Source organism: Tachyglossus aculeatus, chromosome 4 (genome assembly GCF_015852505.1).
Source record: "Tachyglossus aculeatus isolate mTacAcu1 chromosome 4, mTacAcu1.pri, whole genome shotgun sequence".
Lineage (NCBI taxonomy): Eukaryota > Metazoa > Chordata > Mammalia > Monotremata > Tachyglossidae > Tachyglossus > Tachyglossus aculeatus.
The window spans coordinates 39,141,968-39,166,389 of record NC_052069.1 but is presented as its reverse complement, the minus strand read 5'-3'; the positions used below and the strand labels follow the sequence as shown (position 1 = coordinate 39,166,389).

Sequence of the window (24,422 nt, the reverse complement as noted above, 5' to 3'; positions counted from 1 at the left end):
GAGTCATGAGAGAAGATCATGAATGAAATCTAATTTAGAGTTTGGAAATACCTTGGGGTCTCGGCAAGAGGAGGGTGGACTTCTGGGGCTTTTCTCAAGAAAGTTTTGTGCAAACCTCAAAGTTAACAAACGATTTAAAATCATCACACTATATAGAATTGACCTTTAGCCAAACACATTTCAAGTCAATATCCATAAGGCCTGGATGGTGAGTTGTTCTATTCATTCATTCACTCAATCGTATTTAATGAGTGCTTACTGTGTGCAGAGCACTGTACTAAGCTCTTGGAAAGTACAATTCGGCAACAGGTAGAGACAATCCCTACCCAACAATGGGCTCACAGTCTAGAAGGGACTGACAACAAAAAACAAGTAGACAGACATGGAATTGATTCTTACCCTGCTGTTTTAAAAGCTGCTGGATTGGTGCTTTCAGGCATTTTGTGGAGGTGTGAGAACAGTGAGTTACACTGCTGTATTGGGAGCCCTGACTGCTAGAAAACAGAATTGAGAAAAGTTAGACTACTGAGTCAGATTGTATTTCGCGACAATGCATCTGACGAGGACCCACTGTTTGGCACTGTTTCTCATATTCCAAGGGAACTGTTATTTTTGCCTGGGGAGCTCAATCTTTGAAATCATCATTATAATCCAAAGGTATTCTTTGGGTTAGGCAGAGAATAGGGCTGGAATTTCAGGCTGCACCTGTTGCAAAATCTTCCTGGCAATCGCAGCTTCCTTGAGAGACAGGCAGTCAAAAACACCTGGATTCTAATCCCAGCTCTACCATTTGTCTGCTATGTGAACTGGGGCAAGTCACTTCACTCTTCCCCTTCCTCCTTCCCTCACCCCCAACGATCTGGCCTCCTACTTCATTAACAAAATTAAATCCATCAGGTCCGACCTCCCCAAAGTCACTCCCCCCACTTCTCCAACCCCCCGGCTCTCACCACTCTCTGCTACTCTCCCATCCTTCCCAGCAGTATCCTCAGAGGAGCTCTCCTCCCTCCTCTCAAGTGCTACTCTGGCCACCTGTGCTTCCGACCCATTCCCTGTAGTTGGGTAGGGACCGTCTCTATATGTTGCCAACTTGTACTTCCCAAGCGCTTAGTACAGTGCTCTGAACACAGTAAGCGCTCAATAAATATGACTGAATGAATGAATTCACATCTTTGCCAAGTCAGAACAATAAACATCTGTATTTATATCCTCAGAACAGGAGGTGGGTAAAATGAAAAGCAAGAAACAAGCCTATTAAAAGAGACTTGAGTGGGAATATGGGCTTCAGTGTATATTTACAACTGAGGGTTGTTTTAATTGAAACTTATTTTTTACAAGAGAAAAAAGAAAATTGCTGCATTTTCAGAGATTAATTCAGAAAGAAATAACTCTATAAATCTGCTGATTTTTTTTAATCACCTTTCCCTTTAGACTGTTAGCTTGTTGTAGTTTGGGAATGCATCTGTAATATTGCTATATTGGATTCTCCCAATAGCTTAGTACAGTGTCCCACACACAGTAAGCGCTCAATAAGTATGATTGGCTGACTGACGGACTGACTGACTGATTTTCCCCTCCAGAAGGCATGCCCTAGTCAAGTGGCCTTAACCACTTCCATTTTCCTCAGAAAACAGCTGATGACCTTTCCACATTTATGAGAAGCAGCATGGCTTAGTGGAAAGAGCATGGGCTTGGGAGTCAGAAGTCGTGGGTTCTAATCCCACGTCTGCCATTTGTCAGCTGTGTGAGTTTGGGCAAGTCACTTCACTTCTCTGTGCCTCAATTCCCTCATCTGTAAAATGGGGATGAAGCCTGTGAGCCCCACGTGGGACAACCTTATTACCTTGTATCTATCCCAGCGCTTAGAACAGTGCTTGGCACATAGTAAGCACTTAATAAATACCATCATCATCACATTTGTCTTTTAACTCTTGGGAAAACAGAAGTGTTTGCTCTTCTCATTGCCTGAATTGAGTGTCAGTGTCTAGAGAATAGGAATTATGTTCTCTGCTTTGATTTGTCCTTTGCATATTGCTGAGGATAAAAAACACTTAATCCATAAAAATGATATGTAAAGAACCGAAGTAGCAAATTGCCACAATTTGAGAATTGATGCCCCTTAATGTTTTTCAATTAACTTAGAAGAATACTCTTTAGAAGCAGTTACTGCCTTTGCCACAAAGACTCCAGTATGCAGTTCATTGCATCTTCATAATCTGTAAAATATTATTAAATCCATGGATGAGACCAGAGAAATTGTTCAGTTTAAGCATTTGTCAGGTAAGTATTTTTCTATTGAACAAACCAAAAGGGCAGATAAATATTACTAATTGGACCTGTCTTGGTTACTCCAGTTAAGATCACACTTGCTTCTTACCCTGGTATTAGTTAAACATTCCCTCTGAATAAATAAGAAACCAAATCTTAAGGTCTATTAACATTTTGAGAGCGAACAGGGATCAAAAGCACTGGTGTTACAAAGATCTAATTCAGTTAGTAGAATAAACTTTATTAAACATGCCATATTGAATATCATGGATGTGTTGAAAATTATGTTAGTGATGTATGCTCAAATATTTTATTTTTATTTTTATTTTAAATACAGGGACCACGGGGACAACAAGGAGATGCTGGTCCTGTAGGAGAAATGGGAGTTGAAGTAGGTTTTTATGCTCTGGTTTTCTTAGTTCATCATTATTATATAAGCGGAAATAGATCATCATGTTACTCTTCAATGAGTGAATTGGATATTTTTTCTGAAGGATAAGTATCAATCAAGCACAGATATCCCCGTTAAAGGCTCGATGCTTTGCTAGATTAAGTTAATTTTCCTCATTCAACCCTTGGCTCTTAAAAGAGGCAACTACCAGTCAATCAATGGTATTTGTTGAATGCATAGTGTATGCAGAGCATTCATTCATTCATTCAATTGTGTTTATTGAGCGCTTACTGTGTGCAGAGCACTGTACTAAGAGCTTGGGAAGTACAAATTGGCAACATATAGAGACGGTCCCCACCCAACAGTGGGCTCACAGTCTAGAATACTGAACTAAGTGCTTGGGAGATCACAGTACAGTAGAAGAGAAGCAGTGTGGCTCAGTGGAAAGAGCATGGGTTTTGGAGTCAGAGGTCAGGGGTTCAAATCCTGGCTTCTCCAATTGTCAGCTGTGTGACTTTGGGCAAGTCACTTAACTTCTCTGTGCCTCAGTTCCCTCATCTGTAAAATGGGGATTAAGATTGTGAGCCCCCCGTGGGGCAACCTGATCACCTTGTATCACCCCAGCACTTAGAACAATGCTTTGCACATAGTAAGCACTTAACAAATACCATCATTATTATTACTACTGTTACCCACAAGACGTTTTCAGTGTAGAGTACTAATAATTGTTGTGTTTGTTAGCGTTTACAAGCCAGGCACTGTAATAAGCACTAGAATGGACACAACCAAATCTGGCTGGACTCAGTCGAGATTGTAATACCCCAGGGAGGCTGGATTTGAAGCCAGCTGGGTTCAGTTACCCACAGTGATGAGGAAGTGGAAATATCAATTCTACGGTCATTGCTGGACTGCCTGAAGATAATAAAGGCCAACTTGTTTGCATCTCTGTAGCTAACAACTTGTCCCATTTAACAATTGGTCTCTCTGTTGTTACCTTCTTGTGCTTTAGGAAATAGAGTCCAGGGCTTGGGAGCCAGAAGAACTGAGTTCTAATCCTGGCTCTGTCATTTGCCTGCTCTGTGATCTTTGGCGAGTCATTTCACTTTTCTGTGCCTCAGTTTACTATCTATAAAGATACCCTCTCTTTCCCTGGACTGTGGGATGGGGGCTGTGGGGCAGGGGGCAGATATTTTGTCTACCCAAGTGCTTAGTACCTTGCTTGGCACATAATGATAGTGATTATGGTATTTGTTAAGCACTTACTATGTGCCAGAAACTGTTCTAAGTGGTGGGGTAGATACAAGATAATTGTGTTGGATACAGTTGCTGTCCCACATGGGGTTCACAGTCTCAATCCCCATTTTACAGATGAGGGAACTGAGGCACAGAGAAGTAAAGTGACTTGTCCCAGGTCACACAGCAGACAAGAGGCGGAGCTGGGATTAGAACCCGTGAACTTTTAATTCCCAGGCCTGGGCTCTATCCATGACGCCATGCTGTTTCACTTAACAGATACCAATGTGATTATGATTATTATCTGTTCAATGGGCTGTCAAATGTTGTCTTTCAGGGTCCCCCTGGCATTGAGGGAGAAGCTGGTCTTCAAGGGGAGCCTGGTGAAAAGGTAATTTATGACAGAGAGACAAAGAGGAAGAGCAAGAAATCTGAACCTTTCCCCGCAGGGGACGGCATCTCCATGGGCTGCTCCCCGAGTAAACGATTCCCAAAAGCTAACCGGAGCATGTTGGGCATTCATTCATTCATTCAATCCTATTTATTGAGTGCTTACTGTGTGCAGAGCACTGTACTAAGCGCTTGGGAAGTACAAGCTGGGAACATATAGAGACGATCCCTACCCAAAAGTGGGCTCACAGTCTAGAACGGGGAGACAGACAACAAAACAAAACATACTAACAAAATAAAATAAATAGAATAAATATGTACAAATAAAATAAAGAGTAATAAATCCGTACAAACATATATACATATATACACATTTACACATTTACATTTTACAGATGAGGTGGAGACTGTGAGGCCCCCCCCCGTGGGACAATCTGATTACTTTGTATCCCCCCCTCCCACCCCCGAGCACTTAGAACTGTGCTCGGCACATAGTAAGCGCTTAACAAATACCATTATTATTATTATTATTATCAAAATAGATAAATAGAATTATCTATTCGATATTAGATAATATAGTCCAATTAGATATATAATCTAATATAATCTCATTAGATATTAGATGAATGGAATGAAATTGAATGTGATACATGCACATCATTAATCAAATAACTAGAACAATAGATATGTACAAATATACATATTTACTGGACATATGGACTGGACATATGGACTGGAGTGGGCAGAGACAGGAGTCTGGAAGGTAAGCAAGGAGAATACAGAGATGGCTACATGAGGATTTCTCCTTTGCAGTGAGATCTAGCTGAACGTGGAACGCTGGTCTAGTTGAAAGAGCCCAGGTCTGGGACTCAGAGGAACTGGGTTCTAATCCATTATCTTACTGGGTGAACTTGGGCAAGTTGCTTCTGTGAGACTTCTACTAGAAGCAGCGTGGCTCAGTGGAAAGAGCCCGGGCTTTGGAGTCAGAGGTCGTGGATTCAAATCCCGGCTCCGCAAATTGTCAGCTGTGTGCCTTTGGTCAAGTCACTTCGCTTCTCTGTGCCTCAGTTACTTCATCTGTAAAATGGGGATTAAGACTGTGAGCCCCCCAAAGGACAACCTGATCACCTTGTAACCTCCCCAGCGCTTAGAACAGTGCCATGCACATAGTAAGCACTTAATAAATGCCATTATTATTATTATTATCATTATTATTCTCTGTGCCTCAGTTTCTTCAACTGTAAAATGGGGATTAAATCCCTGTTCTCCTTCCTACTTGGACTGTGAGCCCCAGGCTGGACAGGGACTGTATCCAATCCAATTAGCCCGTTGATGGGTAGGGATTGTCTCTGTTGCTGAATTGTGCTATCCAAGCACTTAGTATAGTGCTCTGCACACAGTGAGCGCTCAATAAATACGATTAAACGAATGAATGAATGAATGAATGAATGAACTTGTTCTCTAGACTGTGAGCTCGTTGTGGGCAGGGAATGTGTCATATTGTTATATTGTATTCTTCCAAGCGCTTAGTACAGTGCTCTGCATGCAGCAAGCGCTCAATAAATACGACTGACTGATTGGTACCTTCCCCAGCTATTAGAACAGTGTTTGACACAGCAGAGAAAGTGCTTAAAAAATAAAAAAGGACATGGACGAAAATGGTTCTCACCACTTTTGGCAGAGAAGATGGTGAGAGTCATCTGGCAGTGAGTGACCCAGGTTGAGGAGAAACTCTGGTAAAACAAGAGAAGCCTAATCATCACTGCGTTCGCCATGTTGGAGAGAACCTCCTCAACCTGGGACCTCCATTTTCAGGCCTCTGTGGTGAGCCAATCTTATAATAATAAGAATAATTATTTGTTAAGCGCTTACTACGCGCCAAGCACTGTACTTCGGGAAGCATTGTGGCTCAGTGGAAAGAACACGGGCTTTGGAGTCAGAGGTCAGGGGTTCAAATCCCGGCTCCACCAATTGTCAGCTGTGTGACTTTGGGCAAGTCACTTCACTTCTCTGTGCCTCAGTTCCCTCATCTGTAAAATGGGGATTAAGACTGTGAGCCCCCCGTGGGACGACCTGGTCACCTTGTAACCTCCCCAGCGCTTAGAACAGTGCTTTGCACATAGTAAGCGCTTAATAAATGCCATTATTAGTATTATTATTACTAAGCACTGGGGTGGATACAAGCAAATCGCCTTGGATACGGTCCCTGCGGATTGGGACACAGCCCCACTTGGGGCTCACGATCTCAATCCCCATTTTCCAGATGAAATCACTGAGGACCAGAGAAGTGAAGTGACTTAACCAAGGTCACACAGCTGACAAGTGGTGAAGCCAGGATTAGAACCCATGAACTTTGGGCTCCCAGGCATGTGCTCTACTACTCCATTGGACTGTTGTCGCTCAGCGTAGAAGGCTTATCAGAGAAAATAAAGGAACTGGGTTTCTGAATTGCCTACACCTTTGACGGTCTCTCAGTTCCCTTCCCCTCTGACCCCAAATGCATCATTCTTAACCAACTCGGCTTTCAAATTCCAGCGAAACCAGACATTCATAGGAGCCATAGTCACCAAGGACCCTGAGCTGGGTCCAGAAAATAAACAGAACTGCCACCCCAAAAGGCTTTTCTGTTAAACTTAGTCTCTTCAAGATTGAGCTTTGGAACTATAGGATACCAGCCCGGGCTAGAACAGGTCATTTGCTCTTCCTGGATCTGTTTCTCTCTCTAAAAATGAGGATGGGGCTATTTTTCCCCTTCTTTCCAAGGCTCTTGGTAGAACGTGACAAAATTGAGTTGATGTAGGGTGCAGAAATTATTACCAGCTAAACTTAAGGTCAGTAGGCTAAATGAAAGGAGCAAAGAATCCTCATGACTTGAAGTTGCTTGTGCAACCCCCCCAAAAGTGAGCTTTTTTTTATTCTTCTCAACATTTGTGATTGCCATTCTGTATTCTTATTTCTACAATAGGGTTGTGTCTACAATAATAGTTATTACAAATTGGTATTTCTGAATTATTCTATTGCACTGGAAAGTATTTAATTGGAGTCAAAAAGTTGTTGTCATCTTATTAAATAGATGTTCAGGGTTAAAGTGATCCTTAAATGATCCAGGACTGATAGTAGGCCACCTTCTAAGTGATTTTCTTTTGGTAAAAGTGAGGTAAAATGATTTTATTTGGTTCTCCAGGGAGACGTTGGACTTGCAGGCAGTATTGGAGGACCGGGAGAAGCAGGAGTGAGGGTGAGTGCTGAATTGAAATCTAATTTTTACACTATGCCCTTTTGAGAATACAAGGTCTGCCCATCTGTTTGCCGCTGTGGTAAATTTCCAGATCATTCCCTCTGGATTTCTGTGATCGTTCAATCAATCAATCATGTTTATTGAGTGCTTCTGTGTGCAGAGCACTGTGCTGTATGCTTGGGAGAATACAATATAAAATGGTTGGTAGACACAATCCCTGCCACGAGGAGTTTATAGTCTAGAGGGGGAGAGGAGACATTTATACAAATAAATAAATTATAGAGGGGTACATAGTGCTGTTGATTTTTATGACCTTAAAACTGATGCTTCATGGCTTGCCTGTCTTATGTGTAGACTTTAGACAAGTCACCTTACTTCTCTGTGCCTCAGTTCCCTCATCTGTAAAAATGGAGATTAATATTATGAGCCCCATGTGGGACATGGACTGTGTCCAACCTGATTAGCTTGTATCCACCCCAGGTTCTGATACACGTAAGTGTTTAGCAAATGCCGTTTTAAAAAATACCATTAAAAAACAAAGGCAAAACACACACAAATGTCTGAGTTCTCTGGTCCACTCAAAGGAAGTGGAGCAATTTTCAAGTCTTGTATCTGATGTCTTACTCCTATGAAGTAATTCTTAGTTCCTTGTGAGCAGGGAACATGTCTACCAATGGTATTTTATTCTCTGCCAAATGCTTAGTACACAGTTTGTGCTCAATAAATTTGATGGATTGATTATGTCCCTTGCCATATATGTAGCAACTTGGCAAATGACAGACCCTCTCTCTGGAGATTTCTGTACCATTTGAGATTTGGTTGGACTGTCCCCTGGGAACAACCAGAGGGATACAAATGAGAGAACAGAGAACAAACATTGGACAAATCACAGATTGTCCTGGCCCGTATCGTAAAAAAGAAGGTCCTAGGAAACTATTTTAAGTGGAGTTAAATTCATCCTTATGCCCCCTCACGGAATGTCCCTCATGCTCTTTGTTTTGATTCTAGTGATCAAAGTAACCTAGTTCGTTACTCATCAGTCTATTTAAGGCTGTATTTGGGCAAATATAATTACTTTGCATGATAATAATAATAATTTTGGTACTTATTAATAACTATTATTATTATGTCATTTGTTAAGCGCTTATGTGTGCCAAGTACTGTTCTAAGCACTGGGCTAGATACCAGGTAATCAGGTTGTCCCATGAGGGGCTGGCAGTCTTAATCCCCATTTTACAGATGAGCTAACTGAGGCACAGAGAAGTGAAGTGACTTGCCCAAGTTCACACAGTAGATAAGTGGTGAAGCTGGGATTAAAGCCCAAGTCCTCCGACTCCCAAGCCTGTGCTCTTTCCACTAGGCCATGCTGCTTCAGAACTGTGTATTATGTATTAAATGGGAAACAACTCTTTGTTTATTAATGGCTATTGAATATGAATACCCTAGTTCAATAAAGCCTCCTCTTTATTTTTAGTGAGCAGAGAGCTAAATTTTCAGTTTTCTCCAAAGCAGAGGGTTATTTTGAACTCCCTTACAGTCAGGGATTAGGCCAATGGATTTTATTGTATGATCTCAGGTGCTCAGTATAATGTTCTACCCACAGGCACTCAATAAATACTTTTGGTGATATTGATTATTCCCATTTTGAGGTCATTATGCCATTGTGAAGAAATTTTAGTTTGGGTTTCCTTTTGGGTGATATTTTTAACTTGTTTTTGCCTAAAGCAAACTTGGAAGTACAGATCCATATTTTAGGAACCTTCGGTCACATATTTTGAAATGCCCTAATCTTTATGATATTGTTTACTGGGATTGAATAAAGAAGAATTTACAGAATCTAGAACTGGTTTTAGATTTGATTACTTTTTATCTGAGCTCAGAGTAAAAGGACAGAAAAATTCACATTGACAGACTTGGGGGTGAAAGAGCAATGCAGTGTATTTTTCTGTGGTGCAAAATGATTAAGTTCCACTTGTAGAGCTAATCCCTGACCATTAAAGGAGTTCAGAGGTAGATTGGGTAGGGATGTTTCTATCTGTTGCCTAATTGTACTTTTCAAGTGCTTAGTACAGTGCTCTGCACACAGTAAGCGCTCAATAAATACAATTGAATGAATGAATGAAGTTAATCAGGTTGGACACAGTCCCTGTCCCCTATTGGGCTCACATTTTTAATCCCCATTTTTTACAGATGAGGTAACTGAGGCACAGAGAAGTTAAGTGACTTGTCCAAGGTCACACAGCAGAGAAGTGGAGGAGCCAGGAGTAGATCCCATGACCTCTGAGTCCCAGGCCGGTGCTCTATCCACTACACTACACTGCTTCTAGGCTAGAATGTTTATAGGCTTGATTTTCTCTGGCCTCCTTCTTGAGGCTGTCCGAATGGGCCCAGGAATAGCTAAGAGTTGGGCCATCAGAGGAGGAAGGAGAAGCAGCCAACAGGCCTAGGTCCCCCTTAACTGTCTAACCAGCTCCTGAATAATTTGGAATAATTTAGAATAATTCCAAATTGATGCTAGATAGTAAACAGACACGCAGCAATTAATGGGAATTGAAAGAAAAAGTGCATGCGTGAGCACTACATCATTTTGTTAGTAATTTAGCCTGAGGCAGTACATAATACACATCCTCATTGTGGCAATAGTTGCTTAAATTATAATTGTTTCATTTGAGTTGTTTTTCTCCACGGCTACTGCTATTAAATTCCAGGGGACTGTGTAGAATTTCTTCATTTTCTAGTTCCCTTTGCCCCATTTCCTAGTATCACCATAAAACTCATTCGGTTAAGGCATAAATTCGAGACACAGGTCGATTTAGGATTATGCTTAGGTGCCAACTTTTCTATTTGAGGGCAAGGGGGATTTGGGGATAGGGCTTGGGGGTGAGGTTTCCGAGGGACAGGACACAGAGAGGAAGGCAGAAACGAAGAGGAGAGTGAACAACTGGGAATCCACTGAGGGCAGAGAAAGTTCCCAGCTGGCTCCAGACTCTCCCAGGGGTCCTAACTTGCCCCCGTCCACGTGGCTCAGTGAACGAGCCCGGGCTTTGGAGTCAGAGGTTGTGGGTTCTAATCCCGGCTCCGCCACTTGTCAGCTGTGTGACTTTGGGTGAGTCACTTCACCTCTCTGTGCCTCAGTTCCCTCATCTGTAAAATGGGGATTAAGACTGTGAGCCCCACATGGGACAACCTGATCACCTTGTATCCCCCAGCGCTCAGAACAGTGCTTTGCACATAGTAAGCGCTTAACAAATACCATCATTATTATTATTATTATTATTATGTGAAGGAGAAAAGAGCCCTCAAGCTACAGACCCTCAAGGGAGAGGGAGCAGCTCTTGCTTTATTCCTGGAATCCACCAGGCCTTAGAGCCCAGGGCACAGTGGTATTTACTAAGTGCTTACTGTGTGCAAAACACTGTCCAAAGCACTTAGGAGAGTACCATACAACAGAGTTGGTAGCCCCTGCCCTGCCCACACAAGCTTACAATCTGTGGTATTTAATGAGCACCTCCTGTGTGAATAGCACTGTATTAAGCTCTTAGGAGAGTGCAGTACAAGAGAGTTGGTAGGCACATTCCTTGCCCACAAGGAGCTTACAATCAACCGATCAATCGGTGGTATTTATTGAGTGCTTCCTACATATCTAGCACTGTAATGAACACTTAGGAGAATAGCACAGAGTTGGTTGACATGCTCCCCGCCTACAAGGAGCTTACAGTCTAGAGAATGAAAGCAGGATAGGTGTCCATTCCCATTTCAAGGTTCGAATACTTCTCCTACCCCGATCTCTTCTTCTTTTCCCAGATTCCAATTAGGTTGTCAAAACTGATGCCCTCCCACATCCTGCCAATGGCTACTGGTTCACATTACTGAACTTTATATATTCCAGGGTGATGAAAGACAGACTGACTGTCTTTTCGGATACATTATTCCTCATAGCTCTGTGCGCAACGGCTCCTTCGATTCAGTCCTTTCCCTTCTCCACTCTCTGCCTCCTGTGTCTTTCTCTGTCCATGGACTTATAAAAAGTGGGCTTGAGGACCCTTACTGAATCCTTTACTGCATTAATCCATCAAGTTAAAGTAATACAATTTTATGGAGAATAGTAATGAGTCACATGAACACAGACCCAGGTAGATCTGCAACAGTGCTGGGAGATACAGAACAAGCATTACATCACCTTTAATTGTTCAAAATGACATCATTCTTCTCGGAATCCACTGGGTTTCGAGTTTGTAGTGTTCTCACTCCTGAGACATAGTGTAGTGCAGTTGAAGATAAAAGTTTTCTCACTGAAGCATAAAATGTGTCTAAATGCAGTGGATTTAAACTGGAGCTACTCGCATCTGCCAAATTCTTCCTCCCGGCACACTCCCTCCCCAAGAAGGAATTGTGCACTAAATGAAAACCATGTCTTTAAAGAGATTGCAAATAGGCTGCTTGTATTATTAATGATTTCTTCCCCTAAATCAGGGTGAACCAGGAGCTCCAGGGGAAGATGGTCATCAAGGGAAAGACGGATCTAAGGTAGTTTGCCCTTTACATATTTAGAAAATATATAAAAAACATTTTTGTTTCAAGGCGCTATTCTATCTGCTGAAACGTAACGTCTATTTTCCATGTGCCCTGAATGTAATTAATCGTGCCTGCTGATTAAATGAAATTGAGTAAAGGAAAAATGTTCCTAAATAGTTCCATAATGCACTGTGGGGCCAAGGGTCTATTTTGACTTTCTTTAGCGATGATTTCCTATTTTCTTGGGTTGCAGGGGAATGCAGGAGACAGAGGGCCTCCTGGAGAAGATGGAGACAAAGGAGAGATGGGAATTCCAGGGATCTCAGGACCAACGGGTGGACCTGGAGTAATAGGCCTCCCAGTGAGTAGAGTTAAATTAAACTAAGTTTAAACTAAAGTAGTTTTGAAGCTGAATGCAAGCACCCCTTCTGCTTTAGACTGGGCTTGTGCACTGGTGCATTTTGAGCACCGGGCCCAATGGCCTGCCCAGGGAGCCTGGACAGGACTCGTTGGGTCCGACCACGTGCGGGAGACAGCGAGGAGGACAATCAATCCATCATATTTATTGAGAGAAGCCGCACGGCCTAGTGGATAGAGCAAGGGCTTGGAAGTCAGAAGGTCATGGGTTCTAATCCCAGGTCCGCCTCTTGTCTGCTGGGTGACTTTGGGCAAGTCACTTCACTTCTCTGGGCCTCAGTTCCCTCATCTGTAAAATGGGGATTTAGACTGTGAGCCCCACATGGGGCAAGGGACTGTGTCCAACCCGATTCACTTGTAACCACCCCAGTGCTTAGTACAGTGCCTGGCACATAGTATCATCAATCGTATTTATTGAGCGCTTGCTATGTGCAGAGCACTGTACTAAGTGCTTGGGAAGTACAAATTGGCAACATATAGAGACAGTCCCTACCCAACAGTGGGCTCACAGTCTAAAAGATAGTAAGCACTTAATACCATAATTCTTATTATTATTATTACTGTCTGCTGTGAGGCCTTGGGCAAGTCATTTCTCTTCTCTGGTCCTCAGTTCCCTCATCTGTAAAATGGGCATTAGGACTGTGAGCCCTATGTGGGACAGGGACTATGTCCAACGTGATTATCTTGTATCTACCCCAGCACTTAGAGCAGTGCCTGGTACATAGTAAGTGCTTAACAGATGCCATTATTACGGTCATTATTATTATTGTTGTTATTATTATTCATTCAATTGTATTTATTGAGCCCTTACTGTGTGTGGAGCACTTTCCTAAGTGCTTGGGAGATTACAGTATAACAATAAGAAGACACATTTCCTGACCAAAACAACAATATTAAGCCCTGACTGTGTGCAGAGCACTGTACTAAGAGCTTGAGAGAGTGCAACACAAGAGAGTTGGTAGTCACATTCCCTCCCCAGAGCAACTGGAAAAGCTCAGTAGCTAGAGGCAGCCTGACAAGGGAGAAGAGAGAAAGAGAAAAGAGAGGGAGAGCAAATGCAAGAGCGTAAGAATACATGGCAGGGTGGTTTTATTTTTAGTTTTTTAATGGTATTCGTTAAACTCTGTTTGCCAAGCATTGTACTAAGGTCTGGGACAGATACAAGATAATCAGGTTTGGCTCGCAATCTAAGTTGGAGGGAGTAGGATTCAACTTAATTTTATGGATGAGGACGCTGAGGTCCAGAGAATAATAATAATAATTATGATATTAAGCACTTAGCATGTGCCAGGTACTGTTCTGAAGTGCTAAGGTAGATACAAGATGAGAGAAGTGAAGTGACTTGCCCAAGGTTACACAGCAGACAAGAGGCAGAGCCGGAATTGGAACCAAGATCTCAGGTCTGTGCTCTTTCCATTAGGTCCCACTGCTTCCCAGTTAAAGAGAGGTTTGGTCATCCCCCAAAGTGACGACTCCATTCTTCAGACCAGGAGCAATGAACGAAGGGAAGCTGCCATTTTCTGGCTTCCCCGTACCTTCCACCACCCTTCAGCACTCTCCTCCCCAAAATGGAGTATTGAAGGAGTTAAGCCATGTTCTACCTTTCTCTTCCTCCACCTCTTCTCCCTGGGGTCAAGTGTCTAGGCAGCATGGAAGCAGTCAAATTTGTTTGCCATTTAATCAAGGCTCTAAGCTCATTGTGGACAGGGAATTTGTCTACCAACTCTGCTTTGTTGGACTCTCCCAAATGCTTGATACAGTGCTTTGCGTGCAGTAAGTGCTCAGTAAATATAATTGATTGATTGATTCTAATCCCAACTCCCCTACTTGCCTACTGTGACATTGGGCAAGTCACTTCTCTGTTTCTGAGTTCCTCAACTGTAAAATGGGGATTCAATAGCTGTTCTCTCTCCTACTTAGACTATGAGCCCCATGTGGGACAGGAACTGTATCTGGCCTGTTTAGCCTGACAGTGTTGACACATAGTAAGGGCTTAACAAATGCCATAAAAAAAGGGAATAGGAAGAAAGGCAACTGAAGGAAAGGTATTGGATGGAAGCTCTCTTAACCATCACCACTTTCTGTTCTTCTCTGGTCCTGCCAAGAACCCCACAGATTGAATGACTTTGGGCAGGTCACTTTGCTTCTCTGGGCCTCAGTTCCCTTGTCTGTAAAATGGGAATTAAGACTGTGAATCCCCAGTGGGACAACCTGATCACCTTGTGACCTTCCCAGTGCTTGGAACAGTGCTTTGCACATAGTAAGCGCTTAATAAATGCCATCATCATCATCATCAATTAGAAATCCTTTTAAGGCCTTCCCTGACTAAGCTTTCATTCCTTCTCCCTTTTGCATCACCCTGACTTGTTCATTCAGTTGGGTAGGGACCGTCTCTATACGTTGCCAACTTGTACTTCCCAAGCGCTTAGTACAGTGCTCTGCACACAGTAAGCGCTCAATAAATACGATTGAATGAATGAATGAATGATTCAGAGAAGCGGAGTGAGAGTAGTTGTGATAACCCTGACAGAGAGACTAGGAGAGAGATACAGAGAGAGACAGAGAAAGAAATGATAAATGTGGTATTTGTTAAGTGTTTACTATATGCCAAGCAATGTACTATGTGCTGGGGCAGATACAAGATAATCAGGTCCCACATGAGGATCACAGTCTACATCAAAGAGGGAACAGATATTGAATCCCATTTTGCAGATGAGAGAACTGGCACACAGAGAAGTTAAACAATTTGCCCAAGGTCAAACAGCTGATGAGTGGCAGAGTTGGAATTAGAACCCAGGTCCTCTGACTCTCAAGCCTGTGCTCTTTCCACTAGACCACACTGCTTCTCTGAAAGACAAACCCATCACTGTTCTTTGTCCATATCCTGCTGTGTCCCATTACCCTTATCATATCCTTATATCATAGCGCTTAGTACAGTGCTCTGCACATAGTAAGCGCTCAATAAATACAATTGATTGATTGATTGATATCCTCATCCTTTACCACATTCCCTTTCCTTCATTCAATTGTATTTACTGAGCACTTAACTGTGTGCAGAGCACTATACTAAGAGCTTGGAAGAGTACAATATAACAGACAAATTCCCTGCCCACAATGAGCATACAGTCTAGAGGGGAAGCCAGACATTAATATAAATTAATTAATTCATTAATTAATAATAATTAGGGTATTTGTTAAGCACTTACTATGTGCCAGGTACTGTAGTAAGTGCTAAGGTGGATACAAGCAAATTGGGTTGGACACAGTTCCTGTCCCACATGGGGTTCCCAGGCTTGATTCCCATTTTACAGATGAGGTAACTGAGGCACCGAGAAGTGAAGTAACTTGCCTAAGGTCATACAGCAGACAAGTAGCGGAGCCAGAATTAGAACCCATGATCTTCTGACCCGCAGGCCGGTTCTCTAGCCACTACGCCATCCTGCTTCTCATTAATATAATTACAGATATATGCATAAGGGCTGTGGGGCTGGGAGGGACGAATGAATAAACGGAGCAAGTCAGGACAAACCAGAAGAGAGTTAAAGAAAAGGAAAAGAGGAAAAGAAAAATGAGAGAGAAAGAGAGGAGAGAGAGAGAGAGAGAGAGAGAGAGAGAGAGAGAGAGGAGAGAGAGAGAGAGAACGAACATGACTCCCCAGTGGAAGGTCCCCAGAGGAAAAGGAAAGAGAAAATTAGTTAGACATTCAGTTTGTGAAAATAATGCTGCAATGAACAGAAATGGGTTGGAAACATTGACAGTGGTTTCATGGGCCTTGATACAGGTAATGTCTCCCTGAATATTCTGGGTTACCTGGAAGTGTTCACCGTATTGTCGGAATTGGGGTAATCCAGACAGCAGACAGACCAACAGTCAGGGAAGGTCTCTTGGAGTAGATGTGCCTTCAAGAAGGCTTTGAAGTGGGGGAGAGTAATTGTCGGTAGGTAATGAGGAGGGAGGGAGTTCCAGGAAAGAGGCAGGGCGTGGGTGAGAGGTTGGTGGCGAGATAGAGGAGATTGAGGTACAGCGAGTGGGTGGGCTGAGTTGTAGTAGGAGAGTAGCAAGGTGAGGTAGGAGGGGGCAAGGGGATTGCATGTTTTGAAGTCGATGGTAAAGAGTTTCTGTTTGATGCAGAGGTGGATGGGCAACCACTGGAGGATCTTTAGGAGTGGGGAAACGTGGCCCGAACATTTTTGTAGAAAAATAATCGGGGTGGCAGAAGGAAATTACCCTTTAGCTGTGAGGGGGTTACTGGGAAATCCCAACTCTGCCCCTTCATTGTGCTGCCTGAGTCAGCGTGATCAAACCATCAGTGGTATTTATTAAGGACCTACCATGTGCAGAGCATGGCACTAAATATTTGGGAGGGTACAATTCAGTAGAGTTAGTAGACAAGATCCCTGCCTTCAAGGAGCTTCCTCCGGTGAGGTGAGGGACCCATAGCAGATTGCTCTTTCCAGTTCCCACTGTGCTTCGTCACAGCCTCAAGAAGTCCAAGGTGTGGAGGCTGTGGTTTTCCCACAACTTTCCCACAGCTCAGGACATGCAACATTCATTCAGTCGTATTTATTGAACGTTTGTTGTGTGCTGAGCACTGTACTAAGCCCTTGAGAGAGTACAATGTAACCATAAACAGACACATTCCCTGTCCACAGTGAGCTTACTCTCTAGAGGGGGAGACAGATAATTAATAGAAATAAAATAAATCACAGATTTGTACATAAGTGCTGTGGGGCAGGGAGAGGGGATGAACGAAGGGAGCAAGTCAGGGTGACGCAGAAAGGAGTGGGAGAAGAGGAAAGGGGCCCAGCAGCCAGGATGGGATTTCTCTGAAGCCCCCTGAGGGCGGAACATCCAGAACCCCGTGGGGTAATAATAATAACAATAATAATAATAATAATAATAATAATAATAATAATAATAATAATAATAACATTTATTAAGCGCTTACTAAGTGCAAAGCACTGTTCCAATCGCTGGGGTGGTTACAAGGTGATCAGGTTACCCCACAGGGGGCTCACAGTCTTAATCCCCATTTTACAGATGAAGTAACTGAGGCACAGAAAAGTTAAGTGACTTGCCCAAAGTCACACAGCTGACAATTGGCAGAACCGTGATTTGAAGCCATGACATCTGACTCCAAAGCCCCGGCTCTTTCCACTGATCCACTGAGCAAATGGCTCTGACTGGGAGCTCGTGGTGGGCAGGAATTTGTCTGTTTGTTGTTATATTGTACTCTCCCAAGTGCTTACTACAGTGCTTTGCGCACAGCACTCAATAAATACGATTGAATGAATGAATGCATGAATGTCGATTGGAGTGTGCAGCCACTGAGATCTGCCCCATCACAGCTTTGTGGTGTATTGGATCCAACCCCCCCTCACCCTTCCATAATAATAATAATGATGGCATTTGTTAAGCACTTACTTTGTGCAAAGCACTGTTCTAAGTGCTGGGGAGGATACAAGGTGATCAGGTTGTCCCACGTGGGGCTCAAAATCTTAATTCCCATTTTACAGATGAGGTAACTAACTCCAACTCCCAAGCCTGTGCTCTTTCCACTGAGCCACACTGCTTCTCACATGCTTCTTCCATGCTTAACACTCATCTCGATGTCCTGGTACAATCACATGTGATTTTTTTTTTCTTTCATTCTTCTGGTTGCTCTTTTAGCTGTAATTTGCTATGCCCCTGGGCTCATGAAGTCAATAAAAATACCATGGGTTTTTTTTTTGTTTTTATTTTATTTTGTTTTCTTAAGGGAATGTTGTCTTGAGCTAAGGAACTGTTGCTTAATCAAGCAGCCACAAACCGGACTTTCTTTACACATCTTGTGGACCTCCAGAGACCTACCAGTGAAGACACAATGTGTTCTGTTTCACAGCCTTATAGAAAAATGTGTTGCTAATGAGAGATGTCCTTCAGATAGAGTTTCAGGCTGGAGTGAAGTTGGGAGCCTGCAGAACATCAAGACCAACCTTCCACACTGCCCCACGTTCCCCACGATTAAAGTTTGGCTTTAATAATGATGACATTTGTTAAGCACTTACTATGTGCAAACACCGTTCTAAGCGCTGGGGTAGGTTCAGGGTAATTAGGTTGTCCCATGTGGGGCTCACAGTCTTAATCCCCATTTTACAGATGAGGGAACTGAGGCACAGAGAAGTCTGTGACTTGCCCAAAGTCACACAGCTGGTCAGTGGCAGAGGCAGGATTAGAACCCATGACCTCTGACTCCCAAGCCAGGCTCTTTCCACTATGCCATGCTGCTTCTTTTTAGAGAGCTCTTTATGGAAGGAAGAAAGGCAGGATAGTGCAGCTTGGTGCCTCATTCAGCATTGAGCCTTTCTGCTGAAATGAGCAGCAGCAGTTTGAAATTGAGTGTTCCTAACCAAAAAAATTTTCTCCTTGCCTAATGTCCATCAGTTCTTTCTGAAGAACTTATCCCCATAGGCCTTAAAACCTAAGAGGCCTTCTCCAACTAAGCCCTCTGTTCCTGTTCTCCCACTCCTTTCTGCGTCACCCTGACATGTTCCCTTATTCATCCCCCTTTCCAGCCCCACAGCTATGAGCCCAAGGGCATAGCAAACTGCAGGCTAAAAGAGCAACCAGAGGAATGAAAGAAAAAAAAAATCACTCATGTGATTGTACCAGCCCCATATCTGTCATTTATTGATTGATATTAATGTCTATCTCCTCCGCTAGGCTGTAAGCTGACTGTGGGCAGGGCATGTGTCTGTTTACTGTTATATTTTACTCTCCCAAGTGCTTAGCATTCATTCATTCAATCATATTTATTGAGCGCTTATTGTGTGTAGAGCATTGTATGAAGCACTTGGCAAGTACAAGTCGCCAACATATAGAGACGGTCCGTACCCAACAGCGGGCTCACAGTCTAGAAGGGGGAGACAGACAATAAAACAAAACATGTATACAGGTGTCAAAGCTGTCAGAATAAACAGAATAACAGCTATAATTAGTACGGTGCTCTACACACAGTGAGCACTCAATAAATATGATTGCTGACTCACTGGCTGACTGACTTAATAGACAAGGTGCTTTAGGAAGGAACAGTTACTTGCTTCTGTTCAAATGAGGTGAGGAGAGAAGACAACTTTTGTGAGACTGAAATTTTGGTTTTCCAAGGGAGATTTTTGAGCCTCCCTTAAGAATCCAAGATCAGAAGTCCCTTTATTGAGTCGGAACAGTGGTCCCTTTAACCCAGATTTGGATCTCCAAAAATGGCAGTAAGATCCCTGGAGGAACAGTGTGATGGTTGCCCTCTTTGATATGTAACTCAATACATCGGTGTGGACTACTTACCACCCCTAACGATTTCCCCTCCATCTCTAGGAATCCATCATCCATCTCTTGTCTGTAAATGTATTCCAACCCTTCTTATACATGCTGACATTTTTGACCTGAACAACTTCCTGTGGTAACAAATTTCACGTTCATCACCTGTTGTGTGAAAAAGTGTTGATTTCTGTTTGTTTCCCCTTTCAAGCTTCAATGGGTGACCCTTGGTTCTCATGTCGTTAGAATCAGTGAGCAACAGTTCCATGCTCCCCATGTCCACAGGCATCATGATTTTGCTACCTGCAATCATGTCCCATTCCCCAGACTTCACCTTTCCACACCATGAATAATAATAATGGTATTTGTTCATTCATTCATTCAATCGTATTTATTGAGCACTTACTGTGTGCAGGGCACTGTACTAAACACTTGGAAAGTACAAGTTGCCATCATATAGAGACGGTCCCTACCCGACAACGGGCTCACAGTCTAGAGGGAGGAGACAGACAGCAGAACAAAACATGTGGACAGGTGTCAAGTCATCAGAATAAATAGAAGTAAAGCTAGATGCACATCATTAACAAAATAAATAGAATAGTAAATATGTACAAGTAAAATAAATAAATAAATCTGTACAAACATATATACAGGTGCTGTGGGGAGGGGAAGGAGGTAGGGCAGGGGGGATGGGGAGGAGGAGAGGAAAAAGGGGGCTCAGTCTGGGAAGGCCTCCTGGAGGAGGTGAGCTCTCAGTAAGGCTTTGAAGGGAGGAAGAGGGCTAGCTTGGCGGAAGTGCAGAGGGAGGCCATTCCAGGCCAGGGGGAGGATGTGGGCCGGGGGTCAACAATGGGACAGGCAAGAACGAGGTACAGTGAGTGCTTACTGTGTGCCAAGCACTATTCTAAGTGCTGGGGTAGATACAAGATTATCAGGTTGTCCCACACGGTGCTTACAGTCTTAATTCCCATTTTATAGGTGAGGTAACAGGCACAGAGAAGTTAAGTGACTTTCCCAAAGTCACACAGCAGACAAGTGGTGGATTCAGGATCAGAACCCACGACCTCTGACTCCCAAGCCCGTGCTCTTGTCACTGGGCTGCACAAGTCTGTCGCCCCCATAGGCTTTAAGCTCTTTATGGGTAGCGATCGTGTCTACCAGGCCTGGTGTAGTGTAGCTTCCCAAGTGTTTAGTACAGTGCTCTGTACAAAGCAAGCGCTCACTAAATAGCATCGATTGATTGGCTAGGGCTGGTGGCCAAACCACTTCTTCCCAAATGTATTATCTGACCATGCATGATTTACATACAAATACAAGGCCTGCATGAAGCTTAACTATTTCAGTCTATCCTCATACAGAAGCTGTTCCGCCTCCCTAATCATATTGTTTGCTCTTCCACCCAAACGTTGCCCCTTCCGTGGAGCTGAAAGAAGCAATTTCTTCCCACCCTGGCCAGATCTCCGAGTCAGACTCCTTGACTTGCCAATCCCAGGTCTCTGAGAAGAACTGAGAGTTTCTAATCAAGACTAAAAAGCCCTAAAATGCTGGTTCTTCTGGAGCATTTGCTCAGTGAAACCTGGTCCCACCCAATCCTCATCTCCCCCTAAAATCACTGCCCTCTTTTGCCTCTACACTCTACTTTTCCTTTCCCATCTCTGTGTGGGCTGTTGTGAAATCAGTGGGAAAACGAATCTTTTGGAAAAGGATTCTTCAAGAAAAGAGCACCAGTCAGGGAACTTTGACTCCTCTCCTCCATTCCCCTCTTGAGTTTCAGAGAAGCAGTGTGGCTTAGTGGAAAGAGCCCGGGCTTGGAAGCCAGGGGTCGTGGGTTCTAATCCCAGCTCCGCCACTTGTCAGCTGGGTGACTTTGGGCAAGTCACGTAACTTCTCTGTGCTTCAGTTACCTCATCTGTAAAATGGGGATTAAGACTGTGAGCCCCATGCGGGACAACCTGATTACCTTGTTTCTACCCCAGTGCTTAAAACAGTGCTTGGCACATAGTAAGCACTTAACAAATACCATCATCATCATCATCATCTTGTATCTACCCCAGCACTTAGAACAGTGCTTGGCACATAATAAGCACTTAACAAATACCATCATTATTATTATTTCAGAGAGTTTAGCCCTGAGGGAGAAAGGCAGACCACAGGGGGATGAAAAGAGTATGAAAGGTTTCTATGGGTGAATATAAGAACAAGAGAATTATCTATCTAAAAAAACTCCGCTTGCCTACTGTCCATCAGTTCTTTCTGAATAACTTATCCCCATAGGCCTTCAAACCTAAGAGACCTTCTCCAACTAAGCCTTCTCTTCCTCTTCTCCCATTCCTTTCTGCATCACCCTGACTTGCTCCCTTCATTCAGTCCCCCTTCCCAGCCCCACAACACTTAGGTACATATCTACCATTTATTGATTGATATTAATATCTGTCTCCCCCTCTAGGCTATAAGATCATTCTAGGCAGGGACTGTGTCTATTATTGTATTGTATTCTCCCAAGGGATTAGTACAATGCTCTGCACACAGTAAGTGCTCAATAAATACAATTGACTGAAGCAATAATACAGATTTCTTGATGACAGTGGCAGAAAGTCCCGTCTCCAATGCCACTGAGTCATAGTTCACTTTTCATTAGGTTTCTGCAAACATTTATTTTTGTAATCATTCAGCCCCCTAAGAGGTAGAAATTGTAGTGATCATTACAACACATATATAAAATGTAAATTCCCCATATGTGTAGATGACTGGCACTGGTTAACACTAAACTAAACAGCAGCACACCTCCAAGCAAAATGTCACTTGCTGATTTGCTCACAAAGCTGGGCAATTGCTAAAATAAACAAATCCACCTAACCTCATACATAAAATCAAGCAAAGACTAAACAAAGCAGATGTGCCTTGGACCTGAAGATCAGAATGTTTTTGTTCTAGCAGAACCCCAGAGGGATAAATTGGTTTGGGGAAGAGGTCTTTGCGCCAAAGAATGAAGCCAGGCACCATTCTGAGCCTGATGATTGGATAATTTTGCCTTGGGATGATTTGGCACTGGTGAAAGCATGGACCAGTTATCCTAGCAATCTCAGGCCACAAATGTCTAGCTGTTTACCGCATGAACTCCTTTTCTGTAGAGAACAAGGCCATTTCTGTGGGTCTTTTTGTCAAAAATCAACCCATCAACCCCTCCTGTTCTTGAGTCCTAAGCATCCTGAGAAGCCCGCTATTTTAAACGAGATTTTTAAGTTGTTAAAGACTATATGCAACATAGGAGTAGCCGGAGACCTGTTTTCGAAATTGGTTAGCATGGATCATAGGACATTGCTTGTTTCTTTACACGGACAGATGGGTGCTGACATTCTAGCACTTAGAACAGTGCTTTGCACATAGTAAGTGCTTAACAAATGCCATCATTATTACCCGGGATCAGCAAGTCAATTAATCAGTGGTAGTTACTGAGTGCTTATTGTGCCCAGAACATTCTTCTGTGTTTTTTTCATGGTATTTGTTAAACGCTTACCATTTGCCCCATAGTGTTCCAATAATCAGGTACCACATGGGACTTAAAGTCTTAATCCCCTTTTTACGGATGAGGTAACAGAGGCACAGAGAAGTGAAATGACTTGCCCAGGGTCACACAGCAGGCAGGTGACAGAGCCAGGATTAGAACCTGGGTCCTTCTGACATCCAGGCCTGTGCTCTACCCGTGAGGCTACTCTGCTTCTCTGCTTGGGAGAGTGCTTGGAGAGTGTCCACAAGGAGCTTACAGTCTAGAGGACAATTCTAATGCTAAGGATTCAGAATCCAGATCTCCCACTTCTTCAGATCTTAATGGTAAAATTGGGAAACCAACTTCTGAGGGTCAGACAAGCGGAAGTAATTAACAAATTACTCAGTTGCATAGTTGCTATCCCAATGATATTTTTGCTCTCCATGATGTGGAGTGGCATCGTCCTCCTTCTCGTTTGAAGAAATGACAACAGTGGTGGAATACACCTATAATAATAATAATGATGATGATGATGGTGGTATTTGTTAAGCATTTACTATGTACAAAGCACTGTTCTAAGCGCTAAGGGGATACAAGGTGATCAGGTTGTCCCAAGTGGAGCTCACAGTCTTAATCCCCATTTTACAGATGAGGGAACTGAGGTACAGAGAAGTTAAGTGACTTGCCCAAAGTCACACAGTTGACAATTGGCAGAGCTGGGATTTGAACCCCTGACCTCTGACTCCAGAGCCCGTGCTGTTTCCACTGAGCCACGCTGCTTCTCTGTTGAATTTGTGTGTGATTGAGAAAGCCAGTGCAGGGCCGAGTTCTGTCCATAGTATCGCACAAAAAAAACGGTCCATTGTTGTGTTATTGTGTTCGATGCTTGCAGTGCCTGGTGCTACTTTAGCTTCTGCCTCCTTGTCTCTCTTTCCTTACAAACTTTGTCTAAAGAACCACTCCTTTCTTGATAGCAGTATGCTGGTATTAGAAGCAGCTTGGTTTATTGGAAGAACATGGGCCCGGGAGACCGAAGGTTTTAATCCCGGTTCTAATCCCAGCTCTGTCATTTGTCTGCTGTGTGACCGTGGGCAAATCACTTAATTTCTCTGGGCCTCAGTTCCCTCAACTGGAAAATGGGGATTAAGACTGTGATCCCTACCTGGGACAGGGACTCTGTCCAACTCAAT

The 24,422-nt window shown here is 43.3% G+C and overlaps 1 protein-coding gene across 1 annotated transcript in view; it reads left to right on the top strand.

The window, feature by feature from the left end:
• The window catches only part of COL24A1 (collagen type XXIV alpha 1 chain), a 500,281-nt gene that overhangs the window by 326,805 nt on the left and 149,054 nt on the right, over positions 1 to 24,422 (top strand). The window contains exons 33-37 of the mRNA XM_038745410.1: positions 2,606 to 2,659; positions 4,230 to 4,283; positions 7,467 to 7,520; positions 11,994 to 12,047; positions 12,289 to 12,396. Of these exons, the coding sequence (XP_038601338.1) occupies positions 2,606 to 2,659; positions 4,230 to 4,283; positions 7,467 to 7,520; positions 11,994 to 12,047; positions 12,289 to 12,396 (324 nt within the window). The remainder of the gene's footprint in view (positions 1 to 2,605; positions 2,660 to 4,229; positions 4,284 to 7,466; positions 7,521 to 11,993; positions 12,048 to 12,288; positions 12,397 to 24,422) is intronic.